Source organism: Protopterus annectens, chromosome 6.part1, assembly GCF_019279795.1.
Source record: "Protopterus annectens isolate FY-2018-M chromosome 6.part1, PAN1.0, whole genome shotgun sequence".
Taxonomy (NCBI): domain Eukaryota; kingdom Metazoa; phylum Chordata; order Ceratodontiformes; family Protopteridae; genus Protopterus; species Protopterus annectens.
In genome coordinates this window covers 204,561,757-204,577,992 of record NC_056738.1, presented here as the reverse complement: position 1 = coordinate 204,577,992, position 16,236 = coordinate 204,561,757, and the positions used below count along the sequence as shown (strand labels likewise).

The following is a 16,236-nucleotide window of genomic DNA, read 5'->3' as shown; positions in this document are numbered from 1 at the left end:
GGAGGGGGATGGGAACCACTGATCAAGGTAATTAGGTCTTCGGCCATTTTGAGCATCTGTTTTTTAGGCATGGAAGTCTGTCTTGGAGAATGCTGTACTTGTTTTTTTTGTCTTTAGAGCTGCTTTAGTCTTTGCTTTGGAAGCTGAAGTAGGCTTTACATATAACTGTGTAGGTCTGAAAACACCCTCAGAAGCCGATGCCTGCACAGCGGCTCTGGACCCATCTGAAGGAATGGTTTCCGAGTGTCCAATACCTTGAGTATCCAGAGGCCTAGCTGGCTCCATGTGGGAGTCAGCAGCCTGTGGCTCTGAGGTAGCGGGAGTCAGGGGCTGCGAAAGTGCCTCACTGAGAACTGGCGACTGGCTTAGCAGAAGCCTCGCCGTCAGTTTTGGATCTCGGATGCCTGTCCTTTTCTTTTTCCTTACGTTTTTTTAGAAACTCCAGTCGTCGGCTGTTCCGACGGCATTATATAATCGAATCTTCGGCCAAAGTAATGAAAAGCAAAATCGAAGCGACACTTAATAGTGCGTTAGTTAAATCTAGCACAAAACCGACAGCTAGCAACGTTGTGATCAGGGCCTAGGCAAGGAATACAGTAAGAATGAAAATCCTCATGAGGTATTTGCTTCACACAAGAAATACAATTGTTAACTTTTTCTGACATCAGTCTGAAGCAAGAAAAAAGTTTCCCCAACGGGGTACTTAGCTTTAATAAAGACTTCGGATCTGAAATTAGTCTTTGAAAATCTCAGGAGTTGGCCGACTGGCACTTGCGAACTGCTTTTGCTTCGGGCACCGAGCCGCAAGAAAGACTGAAGAAAATGGTGTCGGCTGCATCTTTAATATCCCTGGCGCACTGACGTCAGGGAAGAGGCGACAGCAACCGACACCAGACCTAGACTTTGGAATTCAGACCGACTGCGGGTAGCCTGCGAGCAGGATAACCCAAGAGTAATGACTGCAACAGTGAAACACGATGAACATCATAGGTTAAGTACCTCTCTCCTCCCTGAATTCCTGTGTAAAAAAAATGTCCAGGTTTTAATAGGCGCAGTTCCATAGCAGCTCCTCATACTGCAGCACACTCCAAATTGACGTTCCGGCCACAAACCCCCCCTTTCATTAGAGGTCAACTTCACTCTAAACTGGTAGGGCTGTAGCCCTCTTCTTATACATTACTTACTTGTGTAACTGGTTCTGTTAAATGAACCACTTAGAAATCCCCTCGGCCTAACTTGCCTACTTAAAGCAATAGTTCTATTTATATTATTCTACATCACCTTAGGACACCATTCCTGTGAGAGCTACCACACTATGTGAGCAAATAATATCACGAACCTCCTGAAGAGCCAACAGTCAAAAAAGAGAAATAACTGGAGCGAAACAAACTGTTGAAGTCACCATGAATGAACAGAAATCCTTGTTAAAGACATCCAATATTTTATTCGAAACAGCAACAGAAGATGAGTGCTTTCACGTGCCACCTGCACGCTTCTTCAGATCTAACAATATGAATTTGCTAAGACTTTATATAGCAAAGCCCATTGTTTTAATTGAAATAATAAAACAATAAACCAATTTAGGATACAATGATCCTTGAATATCCTGCATTTGAGAAGCTTAAAGTGCTAGTGCTTATTTAACAAAATAGCGTTGCAAACAGTTCATATCTTACATGCAATAGATAAAACCTGCTCATCCTTAAATATATAACAAAGATAAAAATATATAGAAGTGAATATGTCTCTCAATATATGTATTTATATAAGTTAAACTGAAAACAGAACATCTAAAAAAGTTCTACAACATCTAACTAAAAACATATCAAATAACTAATGAAAATGTTCAAATCAGAACAAGCATATCATAGTGTATCATAAGATATTTAAGTAGATATCTAATTGATCTCAGAAAACAAATATAACTAATCATAAAGACTGCTGGTCTGTATGAAAAACATAAAACAAATTTAATACAGACATATAATAAATACTGTAGTATAAACATTTTATACAAAATGGATCAATCAAGATGATGTTATGAATATTTCTCAAATATAGCTAAAATACTACTGATGTCAAAATACTGAAAAATTGAACATTTTCATTAGTTATTTGATATGTTTTTAGTTATATGTTGTAGAACTTTTTTAGATGTTCTGTTTTCAGTTTAACTTGTATAAATACATATATTGAGAGACATATATTCACTTCTATATATTTTTATCTTTGTTATATATTTAAGGATGAGCAGGTTTTATCTATTGTATGTAAGATATGAACTGTTTGCAACGCTATTTTGTTAAATAAGCACTAGCACTTTAAGCTTCTCAAATGCAGGATATTCAAGGATCATTGTATCCTAAATTGGTTTATTGTTTTATTACTTCAATTAAAACAATGGGCTTTGCTATATAAAGTCTTAGCAAATTCATATCGTTAGATCTGAAGAAGCGTGCAGGTGACACGTGAAAGCACTCATCTTCTGTTGCTGTTTCGAATAAAATATTGGATGTTTTTAACAAGGATTTCTGTTCATTCACGGTGACTTCAACAGTTTGTTTTGCTCCAGCTACCACACTATGTTACTATGTTGTGCACTGTGTGTGTGTTAAAAAGATAAATAAATAAAAATAAATAAAATATGTACATATACATACATATATATATATATATATATATATATATATACATATATATATATATATATATATATTACACACACGCAAAATTAAAAATAACACAGAATACAATCACATCCAGGTGCAAAATGTATTTCACATAAAGAAATAAATAAACCAGCACAATTGGATCAAAACAAACTTGTAATCTACTGTGCAGTTGGAAAAAAACAAGATAAATCAGTATAAGTGAAATACAATTGTACAGGAGAATAAAAGTTTGTTTTGATCACATTAGAGTGCTGGTTTACTGTCTGTGTATATATCTTTAATGGTCAGGGTTGTGGCTCAAAATGGTGAGATATGGGCTAATTCACTTACTCAGTTAAATTAAAAAAAATCTGGACTAAAATGGGCCACTGTGGTTTCTGTCCATAAAATGTGCATTAGCTTATCAAAGTCTATTTGATGCTTGTGCAACCACATACATCTGAATCTTTAAGTATTCTCTCAGTGTGTTTGCCACTGTGCTGAAGTCTTTAATAAAATGTGAACTGTTATTTGTCAGACCTAGTAAGCTTCTGACATTCTTTGTGTTAACATAAAAAAGTTTTGTTTTTTAATGTGTTTACCTTACTGGGATCAGGAAACGTCTTCACTTGAAAAGATAAACTCACAAAATTTTAGGATAGACTTGCTCAACTTCATATTTTTGACAATGTTTTAGCTTATTGAATATTATTTTAAGGTAATTTTATTTTCCTGCTTTGCCCTCAAACAGATTACACCGCTATCACCGAAGCTTTTGATAGTCTGGGTCCCTTTTAGTACTTGCTGTATTACTCTATTAGTCAGTTCTGCAGATGAATTTATTCAGATACAAACCTTTTATAATGCTCCCTGTGATATTTCTACTCTGAAAGTGTAATTTGATCTTACAGTACCCCCCCCCCACTATAAATCTAATTTTGTAAACAATGCTGCATCGCTCTGTTCTGCTACGAATATGTCAAATATAGATGTAGTTCTCCCTCTCTCTTTGGACTGCTGTGTTATCTTACCTCAAATGTATTTAAATTATGACTATCTTTTCTTTTCTCTTTTCTTTTTTGTGCAGGTAGGGTCACAATCGGAGACCGCCATAAAAGTTATTCCTGTCAGGTTTTTCTATTATGTCCATTTCTTCTAGGTCTTTTGAGTTTCTTCTCTTTCTTCGGATGCAATTGGATTCTCCTTTGATGTTGACCTGCTGAAGTGAATGAATCAGCAATGTGGAACTTCAGCTGGCAGTCCTTTAATTGTCTATTCTTGAAGTAAGCTGCATTCTGCAGAGAAGCACCATCATGGCCTGGTAGTTTTTGAAGCTGAATTATGCAGTGTGTTGAGGATATCAATAAAGCAATGTGCTTTTACCATAGGACACATGAACAAACAAGAACATTTCCTTTATAAAGTATGAAATTTTGTCCAGGCTGTTCTTTATTTGTACTTGCATCCATTTGGAAATTGATCATAGAGCTGGTAACAGTTCATAGGTAGGTAACTAGGCTATCGGCCCAAGGGCCTAAGTAATCCTAGCCAAAAAGGTTCCCTGGCTTACGCCACCTAAGAAAGTTAATTTCCTGCGCCTCTCTCAAGCAGAGCCACAGAAGTGATCCCCGGGTTTATTTCCTATTTCCCATCCACTCATCAAGATTTTTCTTGAAGAGTGATAATGAGGCACTTTGCTTGACATAGATGGGTAGCTTGTTCCAGAGTATAGGAAGTCTCTGGGACAGGAATCTATCCCTCCAGCATGTCCTGTTTATTGTGGTGACAAGGTTTAGGTCCCTAGAGCGTGTAGCTCAGAGGGATTGGGATTTCTTTAGGTGTAGCATGTCCAGCAGCTCTGGGTTTAACATATCTTTATATGTTAGGCAGAGATCTCCTCGGAGTAGGCGATATGCTACAGAGTAAAGCTGGAGTTTTTTTGAGACAGTCAGTGAAGGGCATCTGTTTGAGGCCAGTAATCCTCTTTGTGAGGTACTTCTGTGGCCTTTCCAGCTGCTGCAGATGTCTTCTGGGGTACATTCCAAAAGGGGCATTTGTACTCTATTAATGGGTCTAATTAGTGCCGAGTAGAGGGGAACAATGACCTCTCTTTCTGGATGAGAACCCTTTTGTGATTTCCTGACTACTGTGGCAATGTGATTATCAAAGGAGAGACTACTGTCCATCTGGGTCCCAAGGTCTCATCACACATTCGGCGTTAGACTGCCGTTTATGTGGTAGTTCATGGGTACAGAGTTTTTACCAAAGGGGATGACAATGCACTTTTTGGCATTGAGCTTGAGGCCATGCCTCTGACACAAGGTATCTGTCTCAGTGAGGCCCTTCTGTAGAATGTCCACATCATTTGGGGACTCGACTATGGCTCCTAGTTTGCAGTCATCTGCAAACTTCGTTAGCCAGAGGCATTCTGTGTTAGCCTGTACTTCAGAGAAGTAGATACCAAACAGGAGAGGTCCCAGGACTGAACCTTGTGGTACTCCACTTGTCACTGGTTTAAAGTCAGATTTGGAGTCTGCAACTTTTAGAGTGCGGGTTCTGTCAGTGAGCCAGTTGGCAACCCATCTTGTGATGTATGGATTTATACCTAGTTTAGTGAGTCTAGCTATAATTCCAGAATGTGGGATCGTGTCGAAAGCCTTGGCGAGGTCAAGATAGGCTGTGTGAACCACCTTACCCTCGTCTACGGATTTGGTGACTGCCTCAAATAAGTCGATCAGGTTCAGAAGGCATGATCTGCCTTTCACAAACCTGAACTGGGTGGGGTCTAGAGTTTGGAGGTTACCAGTGTCTTTGTTTATGAGTTCCATAATGATACGTTCCATGGCCTTGCAGACCAGGCTCGTCAGGCTAACAGGGCGACAGTTCCCAGGATCAATGGTGGCTCCCCCTTTGTGGAGTGGGATAACTGTTGCTGTGCACCATTCAGTGGGCACAAAGCCTGACATGAGACTATGATTGAACATGGTGCTTAGGTGGGGAGACCGTTCGTTCTGAGGTTTGTGTAAAATGCAGCCTGGGATGTTGTCCAGTCCCATGGATGCTGTGTTTTTGGTTTTAGAGTGTGCAGCTTTTACCTGCATAGATGTGATTACAGAGACTCTGCATTCTTCCTGTATAGATATGGGCCCTTTAGGGGGTGTGAGGGGAGGGTAAAGTTAGCACTGAACCTATCTGCCAGGATGTTGGCAATATCAGTTGGTTCTGTAATTTTTGTGCCGTTGTGCTGCAACTCAGAGCAGATCTGGGTGTTGCCATTCAGATTCTTGACATCGCTATAGAATGCTTTGTGGTTGCTCTTAGAAATCAGTGGCAATTTTGTTTTTGTAGCTAGCTTTGGAGGATCTTATAAGGGATCCTCCACTCATGGGATTTACTCTCTTTTGCAACAGTTTCTTCCTTCTGTTGTAGAGTTTGTTTTTGGTAGGGGACCACCAGATTGGCTTCCTTTTTTTGGAGGATAGCATCTTGGTTCTGTTTGGGATAGCATGATCCATGCACTCATGTAAGTGCTTACAGAGTGCATTTGTGTAGGATTCAGCAGTCGTAACTGTATTGTCCATCTGCATGTGATTTCCTTAATGGTGGGTGGGGGTGGGATGCGGATCTTTAGGGTTACTAGCTTATGGTCGGATCTCACCAACGAGGAGTTGACTTATGTTGGTAATGACTAGGTCTAGGATATTGTTGCCCCTGGTGGGGGTGTGGATAAGTTGATCCAAAGCATTGGAATTTATGAATTCCAGAAAGTGCTGAGCGAAGGAGTTGGTACATGAGTAGTTTCCTCAGTTAATGGTGGGGTAGTTGAAACCGCCCATTATTAGGGTGTTTGGTTCTTCAGAATGGTGAAAGTATACCTTTGTAATGATAAGTTCTACACTGTATCTTGTCTTAGCTGATATCCACTTGCTTTAGCTAATATATACTTTCACCCACTATGCTGATTATTGCATCTGAGCCTATAAGCACATTTATTTACACATTTCTAATCTGAACTTCTATTATTCAGAGTTGATTACATCAGCATGTGTGATGTACAAAATTTACTAGCTGACTTTTCACTACATCAGTAAAGGCCTTCTGTCACACTGCTAAAATTTTTATTGGCAAAATGTTTATTTTCCTGACAAGTTTATTCACCCCCCGCCATATGCTTTGTTTTGATTTGGTATTCTACATATTCTTTTGATATGATATGCCTCTTGGCAATTCATGCATACTATACCTTTCTAAGGACAAGCAAATTTTATGTAGAAACTTATCCCATGATATCTGCATTATACATTTAAGTTTTTGCTGCTTTATTTTTTTTAAACAGCTGTATTAAATCATCATATTTTAAGATGCAACAAGAGTGCATACATATTCCTACACAAAAACAAACCATAATAGTTTCCATTATTAGTGTCATGCAGTATTTTTCAGTAATTTTTCATTCACTCCAACATTACATTGCTCAATTCCTGCCTTAACTTAAACCTAACTCTTCCCCCAGAACATTATTCTGCGTACTGTACCCACAAATTTATTTATATAAATTTTGCTCCATTTTCCTAAAGAATCCACCTCCAAGTATTTTACATCCTTTACAATAGTAAAATATTCTATTGTATTTTGTATACATTTTGAGTTCAATTTTCTAGCTACTTTATTGGTAGCCAATAGCATTAAACTTAGTAAGGCCTTACTATGTCTAGGCACTGCAGAGCCTACATCCCTCCCACTTCAGTAACTTAATTTCCTCAGCTACTACTATTTCACCTCCAATATTTCAAAGTATTCCATAGGGATATTTTTAAAATTTGCCAATCTGTTACATCCCCCCACAAAAAAAGTTAATGTTCCCAGTTACTTCTCTCTTTCCCATAGCATCAACAGCATTTGATATCCACCTAAGGAAATATCCTCTGAGGTCTACTCAGGTTAATAAAACACCTGTGAAACAAAACTAAACATACGCAAGTACTTTCTGGCTTAAAAGTAAAATGTATCTATAAAAATTCGGTTCTGAAAAGTCTTTACCTTCTTTGGGCAATACAGTCACCAGTGCTTTCTTCCATGATGCTGCTGTTTGCTCTCTTTTTAAGATATTGTTAAAGCCTTCCAGATCTTAAGCACTTGCTTTCTGCCTAACTTCCAAATTTCCATAAGAATATCATCTGTTCACAGAGATTTCTCCGATTATTAATTATACATCACTGTTTTTATTTAATCTTTTCCTGTCTTGGCTTTTAACTGTTGAGCGTCATCTTCCTCTGACATTGGCATAACCAAGTCTTTTTTTAAATATCTCAATTTGTGCCTTTTCTTGGTTTACTTATTTATATGGGCTCCCCAAGTTTGGCTACAATGTTTTCTGCTTTCTGTTGCTGAAGTCATTCTGATGAAAGTTTTTGCACTTGAGTTTACCAAAACCATTGCCTAAACACAAAATTTGTAAACTCATGTTTACCATCCAAAATTGTCTTTCTTTTTTGTACACTGCAGTTGCTCCCATTCTTGTCTTGTGACTGTCTCTTTCTGCAATCCTTTAACCTTTGTCAACAACTCTAAACAATTCCTGTTACTTGTTTACCATACTGCTTTCTCTGTTTTTTACAATGTTTTAACCTCCATTGTCATTTTTTTCTCCCACTCACTAGCTATATTTTCTGAACCTCTATCTTTCCAAACAACTCTGGAAACATATCTACTACCCATTTCTTAAATTATTTTGTTTTAACAAGTATGAAAGTGCCAATGTCTCATTTTTAAATCATTACTTGCTACATACACAGACATAGCTACTGGATGGGCCACAAAGCTTTCAATTAAATAAACGAGATCCTGTGAAATGCAATTTTTATTTGGTCTAGCCCAGTTATTGTATCTTGGAGAAGACATACATTTTGTTTGAGTTTCTGCTACACATCCTTCATTCCAAATATTCTCATATTATTCTTCAGACACCTCCCCACCGTTTTGTTATATATTCCTTTCTAGGTTTCTCTGATAAATCCTCTCTATTGTAAACAAGATTCCAGTTCCTACTCATTAATATTTCCTATTGAAAGCTTATTATTTCTTCCACAAATTCTCCTACTTTCCATAAAAGTAGTTTTTGGTGGAATATAAGAAGCTCAAAGTCCCACTTTAGGCATAAAGGGTCCTGTTTATCCAACATTTCTCCCAGCAGGCTAAATAAAAGAAAAAATAAGCAATACAATTGGGTAAAATAATCTTGAGATTATTTTACCCAATTTCATTGTTTAGGTGGAATATAGGAACATACTTATATAATCCTCCACCCCTGCCAATAACCTCTTACAACCAAAAATCTGTCAGTATTGTTCTTTTCTCCACATCCATTAATATTGCATTTTATTTCCCTTTTTCTTTGTCCCTGATATTCTACTGAATGTCCAACCTGAAATCCTTCCTGTCAAATTCACAAATACTTCTCCTGTAATATTGCTATTTGCACTCTACACTTCTTAGTTTAATTCAATACTCTCTGCTTTATGAGAAATGACAAGTATTGGCACAGTATAAATGATGGCCACCATCTCTACTTAATAGCTGTGTGTTTACCCCTTATCTTCCCAACTCACATGGCCAGAATTGCAACGCAGAGTGTGGGCCACCCTTAGGGAGGTACTGGTGGTCAATGTCCGTTTCAGATCCTGGGTGGAGAAGGTGATACGAATTATCATTGGCCTGAGCAGCTCATCATTAAAGCTCCTTTCTGATGAAGGGATACAACTTTGAGGTACATATTGTATGAATATTCCTCTGATGTTTTGCATGGTGTACCATCACAACAAATGCTGACATGTACTTTAAGTCTTACAGAAATATTCTGGCAGTGAAATGGGCTTTCTGAAAGGTTTCCAGGAAGAAATGATCCATAGAATATTTTGTCTTGTAGGAATATTACCATAGAGGCACTGGTATAAACTGCCTCCAAGAAGGTATTAGACTCTACTCCAGGAGGCAATAAATAATTTAAGCATATGGGTTATCCCAGTCCCTTCTTGTAAGACGCTTTAATCAGGCATTCAGGTATGTGACAGATATGGGTGACTCCTTTCCTTAGGTGGGCAAACATTGGTGCTAAGCATTTGGAAAAAACTTTATACAATGGAAAGGCCAAAGAACAAAAAAGTGAACTGACAATGGAACACCCTTCTATGTACCACTATAAACCTATGATCCTATGAATCCTGTGGACAGGAATATGGTTGTAGGCATTCATTCAACAATAAAGGCATGAAGAACTGCACATTAAGCACTTTAAGAGAGAGGTCCAAGACAGGTTTCCACAGGCTCTTTTAGGAATAACAGGAAAAAGTCTTGAGTAAACCCACCATCTTTGCTTAGCGAAGGGGATCACTTCTATGACCCTCTATTCCAGGAGTTGAAACAAGATGGATATGGCCAGGTACAGTTGGTTGCTTGCTAGAGGAAGCCTGCCCAGGATAGATTGGTGCTATATGAATTTTTGGATAAAGCCGGATGTTAAAATCTTTCAATACCTAATGATCTGAGATGGTTAGAAACAAACAAGTTTTCCCAATAACAGGAGACCCTCCCACCCGGAAGGTTAGAAAACAGGGAGAGGGAAGGAAAGAAAGGAAGTTGGTGCTGAAAGTTTCAACTGCTCTTGGAATATGATCTGTACCAGCTCTTTTGCCATTTTGCCTATCCTGGACCTTTTCTTCCCATGTTTAAATTATTTACTTTCTTTTCTGCCTGTACTGTTCTGACCTTGACTTTCTGTAAAACAGCCACTGTTTAGTCAGGTCTATTCTGCTGCATCTTGGTAGAGAAGGACTGAAAAGATGTTTTACAGACTGAATATTTTTCTCCCTCTCCTCTTGACATTTTTAAGACTCTTAGGTCAACCAAACAGGTTTTCATTACCTTAAGTGATGTGAAATAAATGACCTGTAACATCTTTTGCTATGGGTTGAAATCGTTGAATCATAAACCAATATCTTGAAAATTTTGCATGCCTCATTGACAGCCATATTTCCTTTATGTCTACATGCAGTTTTTTCTCCTTGGGACTTGAGTTGCCCTGTATTTTGTGGTACAAAGTATGAGCATCCCATATCACATGTAAGGCATATGCAATTAAAGTCTGGTTTGGAGTAGGTCAGTGATGACGAACCTATGACACGCCAAGACATTTTGGGTAAAACACCAGCGTTCAACACTAGAGTTACCAAAGAAACTGAATGAACAAAAACACAAGAAATATGTGACCCTGCACTTATCTATTAAAACTCAGCACCAAAAAAGTCATTAATTGATGTTAATCAAATCAAATGGAATGTGTTCCATATTTTTCTCAGTTCAATTCAAAATTACTATTAAAAGTAGGGTAATTTTGTGGTGCACTGTTTTAAGCCCAATTATCAATGCGCATATTTGTTTTCCCTATTGTAAGTCACTGATTTTTCTTTTACTTTTACAATACATAACAGCACACAACTTGACTGTATTTTTTTATTTCTCTCTTGTTGTGTGTGTGTGTGTGTGTGTGTGTGTGTGGGGGGGGGGGGGCATGCCAGCAGAGTCATGATAGGCATTTTCCAAATTTTTGACACACCAAGCCAAAAAGGTTCACCATCACTGGAGTAGGTTTGTCTGATGGGCATACTTTTGTTCTTTTACACCTACTGCAGTCACCTTTCCTGCTCTGTCTTTACACTGGGTTGGACTGGGGTGGCATCCTCCATGGACTGAGACTGTTAGTTCCACATAGTCCTTAGGAAACTACTAAAGCTTCCTTTGTACTTTTAGCCAGACAGCAACACATCAGTATGTATAGTGGATGTCATGTAGCTCACAACACTCAGGATACTCCTAGCTGCTGCCACACTGATCTCCTTAGCACGTCCTAAAAGACAGCACTAAGGGATTCCACTTTTTCTTTTGGTAGGTAGGCTTTTGTAGAATTTGCATAAAAAAAAGGCCTCTACAAAGACTACTATTCTATCTGGACATAAATTGGACTTCTCCTCAATTAAGTAGAAACATACTCTATTAAGGCACTTTAAAGTGTACTTTGTTGCTCTCTGTATCTCCTTCTGAGTTTGTGGCTAAATCAAGAAGTCATCCTGGTAAGGGTAGATGTGGATGCCCTTGGTCTCTCAGTACACTACCACTGTTGTCAGTCATTCTGCAAAGGCTCTGGGCACTGTAATTAAACAAAAGGGCAAAGGGGCAAAGTAGTAATGCTGAGCCCATCACTATAAACCTGAAATACTGCCCATGTCATTTGAAAAGAGGGATGTGGAAACAGGCATCCTTGAGATCTAATCTCACCAGTACAGCCAGAGAGCCCAGCGGGTGGCAAAAAACCCTGCAAGATCAACATTCTGAACTATGTAATTTTAGTAATCTGTTCAGCCTTGATATATCTAGAATGGGTCTTTAGAAACTTGTCGGTTTTTTTCCCTTGGGAAAACAGCAGCCTGGAGTAACCACTCTGGCCTCCTGACCAGAACAGGGTTTATTACTCCTTGTAGCATTTCTGAAAGAGAGTGGTAAACTAGCCGTTTTTGGTCTTCTGATATAGATTGAAGTCTTTTTTCATGGTCTGTTGTAAAATTCACTCTGTAGTTATGCTTGACCATTTCTGGATGAGGTCGTCAGCTGGCTGCTTAACCAGGTACAATGCAAGAGGGAATTAGGAGTAAAGAGTCAATGTGAGGTTTTGTACGGGAGAAAGCTGGTACTGTCATAGCTGCTCCCTGCTGAAGGCTTGGTCTCAGAACTCTGCCTTCCTGCTACCATTTTCTTTTCTGTGTTGCCTTCATATTTTTAGGCTGCTTGCCATTTGCCTGCCTCCAGTACCAAAGCCTTTACTTAGAAGGGTAGTTTCTGTTATATTTGGGAAAAGGAGGATGAGACACATCTTTAAAGGACTTCATTGTCTTACCTTTGCCCTGTGATTTTTTGAACACTTTATAAGATGGAGGTCTGAAGAGCAATTACTTAAAGAGCACCACTTTTACATTATTGGAGTGGGAGTGAGTCCCCCACCAAAATATATTTCCTGATAACTGATCATAATGCAGTAGCTCTGGATGCTACATAAATAAAACATCATAACTATCATTTTATGGCGCGCTTTCCAAGCTACAGAATAGTTTGGGCTTGGATGATTACAGTTGCTTTCAAGGTTTCACCCTGCACTTCCTCACAACTATCTTTGAGTTGCTTGATATGTTTGTGATACTTCAGAGTATGGGTTTAAATATTTAGGCCACTGAAGGCAACGGCTGCTGAAGTGTACATTTTTTTTTCTCAAACTAGTCATGTAAACTGTTTTCCCTGTCATTTTGAAGAATATTTTGCTCCAATGATGCTGTCTGGAAAACATCCAAAAGGGGCTTCCTACATTGGAAGGGTAGCCAATGGCTTTGGGGGTACACAAGACCTAGAAGGTTCCAATATCTCTTCTGGGATGCACAGACTTCCTGAAACTACAACTTGAATTATTCTCTCTTAATTGACACAAGGTCCTAAATGGCACTTCCAAGGCTGGCGAATCAACTGCTGAATTGTCTTTACTGTGTCATATGCAAGAAGAGATGAATGTTGTGGCATGCAATCCAGTTCCTCCTCCCTGGAATCAGAGGAGTTTGTCTCTCTCACTGGGGAGCTCTTGTTCTTCCTACAATGTGCTGGGGGGGGGGGGGCTCACAAACAAGCACAGACACATACAAGGTTGCAGCTTGGAATCTAGCTACAAGTTATGTAGGAACTAAAACGCTGACACAACCTTTTCCAGTCTGTGAGGGGGTGGGGGTGGGACAGGATGGTTGGGCCATGGCGAGAAGACTTGCAAACATGCATTTTTAGTTCATGTGAAGTGGGCTTATATGAGGGGATGGATGCCTATCTAAGATTTGTGACTTCTGGGGTGACATCTCCGGATTCTGGTTTGAGATCACTGGCATTATCTTTAAGAAGTCTTGGGATTTCACCCTTCTCTTTCCTGATAATCAAATGACATTCTGAAGTGGACATCAGGAGGGCTGAAGTCTAATGTAGGTAATTTGTCTTGGCCATCAGTATGGTGGGATGTGCTGTGGATGGAAGGCATGATATCCCCCAGACAGGTAAAGTTAGAGGTCTAGGTGGTAATACACATCGGGGCCAGAGGCTGCATCACCATACATCTGATGCCCTCAGACCTAGGGTGTCCAATGAACTTGAAAGTTCATTAAGCTTCCTCTCCTCCATATGGATGCGCTTCCCTTTTTTCTTTTTGGGATGGACATCTGCCTGCTGCTGCTGTTTGGTCTAGTACACCTGATGGACTTCCTCTTACAGTCAGCTATGCCATTTCCTGGATGCAGGCACAAATGACTGGATGTGGAGTACTAGCATTTACAACCACATCTGGTAATTTTCTTAGAAGCAGAGAAACCCTACACCTCCATGTCTGATAGTCCCATTCCTACATGTCTGTGCACAAACAATAGGTTTCTTTTCTACTACAAAAGAAAGTCTTCTAAAGGCTACTTCTCTTTCAATGCTCTTCTTTTTATACAACTAGACTGATACAGATTAAGACAATTTTGGAACAAACTTGCACTCTACAAGAAAGAACTGAAGATGGCACAAAGATGTCAACTCTATATTAGAGGTACATTAAGATGTCCCAGATAAGGTGCGTCAACCCAGTCATGGGGGTGGGGGGTGGTGATGAACACTTAGTGGGAGTTACTATTTTATTAACCTTTTTCAGAAAAATGTAAAAACTCAAGCAAAGAAAATATACAAATTTGATATGAGCTCCAACTTAACAGTTTTATTACAAAACAAACTAAACAGCATTTTACAAGATAGTAAGAACAAAGTGTAAATACGGACAGAACGTTTTATAACAAACGTTCCATGGTACAACCAATTCTGGATCAATTGTAGTTCTCAAAGCAAATATTACAGTTATCTTGCCAACTGTGCAGAAGTTGTCCAGGACAGAGGAATCTGATTTAGCTGACAAGGCCTGTAATTAGAGAAGGAGAGAGAAGTTAGTAGTAAACAAGATTCAAGCAAATTAATGGAAACTTAAAGCAAATAAGTCTCTGGTTTAAATCAGACTTGGCAGTACAGATATCCTTGTGGATTGCTAACAAAACTGCAGAGCAGGGAAGAGTTCAGACCACGCTGTTGTCATGACCAAATATATAAGCAGGATATGGGATATAAATGGAATATTTTGAAAACAAAAAAAAAATCATACTTGTGCACCTCAACAGCTGTATGCAGAAATATGACAATAATAATGCGAATTACTTACCTGTAAGATCTATTTTTTAATAAACATCTACATCAGATCACAACTAAAACTGACACATGTACACTTACATTAGCATAAAAGAAATTATACAATGCCTCCCCTAAAACGTGCACGCTGATTGGCCAGCCCAACCAGCGTGCCCGTTGTAAATCCCTCAATATACCAACGGAAAAAGGTCCGGTCGCCCGGACTTTTTCCGTTAGTATAAAACACTGTCTCGCTATGTTAAAAGAGTTTAACATAGCGACACAGGTTTAAAAAAAGCAACGGAGATCTCCGCTGCTTTTTTAAAGCTGTCTCGCTATGCTAAACTCCTTTAACATAGCGACAGTGTGTAAAAAGCAACGGAGATCTTGCGATCTCCGTTGCTTTTTTTTTTAAAGCTGTATCGCTATATTAACTGGGTTTAACATAGCGAGACAGCTTTAAAGTAAGCAACGGAGATATCCGTTGCTTATTTTAAAGCTGTCTCGCTATGTTAAACCCATTTAACATAGCGAAACAGTAAAAAAAAGCAACGGAGATCTTGCGTTCTCCGTTGCTTTTGCCAACTCTGATGTACTGCGCAGGCGCGCAGTACATCAGAACTGCCGCAGAATACCAGACAGCTGCGGAAGGGCAGTAAAGGGGCATTATACAATGCCATTATTTAAGAAAAGTAATTATTTCTTTTCTTAAATAATGTCATTGTATAATAATAACACGCCTGGGTGAGGGTAATGCTGGATTTACCCACGGTTGGCTTTGTTTGGTCCCTCGGGCTTCGCCCTCGGGACCAAACCACGCTAACCATGGGTAAATCCAGCATTACCCACACCCAGGCGTGGGTTATTGCTATAATAAATCATAGTAACACAATTTTCTTGCAGCATACATGTTTAATAACCATTCACTCAGACATTACATAAATGGTGCTATTCCTTCACTTACACCACACTCCTGAAATTTATTCTGCACAGATTTAATTTGCTTCTATGCAATTTATTTCCTCTCTCTAAGGATCCCACCTCACGTTCTTTTTTCTCATTTTCAATATCCAGTACATTTATTTCATCAGATTTTGATTTTTGTTCTGTAATAATTTCTTTGTTGGCAACTAGCAGCATTAAGCTTAGTAAGGTAGGTGGTAAATTCTGGAGGCGTGAATGTTAACAATTCAGAGCCCATGTTTCAGCTCAAAAGAATAACTTCCTTAGTCGCAACAATTTACTCCCTCAACATTTTTGACAAAACTCTGTAGGGAATTTTTATACTCTGCCAACACAT

General features: G+C 38.9%; 2 protein-coding genes across 3 annotated transcripts in view; both read right to left on the bottom strand.

Moving 5' to 3' along the window:
- EEF1G (eukaryotic translation elongation factor 1 gamma) overlaps positions 1-16,236 on the bottom strand; it is a gene marked incomplete at its 5' end in the record, with an annotated part of 807,249 nt that overhangs the window by 685,373 nt on the left and 105,640 nt on the right.
- POLR2G (RNA polymerase II subunit G) overlaps positions 14,459-16,236 on the bottom strand; it is a 357,869-nt gene continuing 356,091 nt past the window's right edge. For both annotated transcript variants that reach the window (XM_044075668.1, XM_044075669.1), the window contains one exon: positions 14,459-14,676. In XM_044075668.1, the coding sequence (XP_043931603.1) occupies positions 14,506-14,676 (171 nt within the window). In that variant the 3' untranslated portion in view covers positions 14,459-14,505. The remainder of the gene's footprint in view (positions 14,677-16,236) is intronic.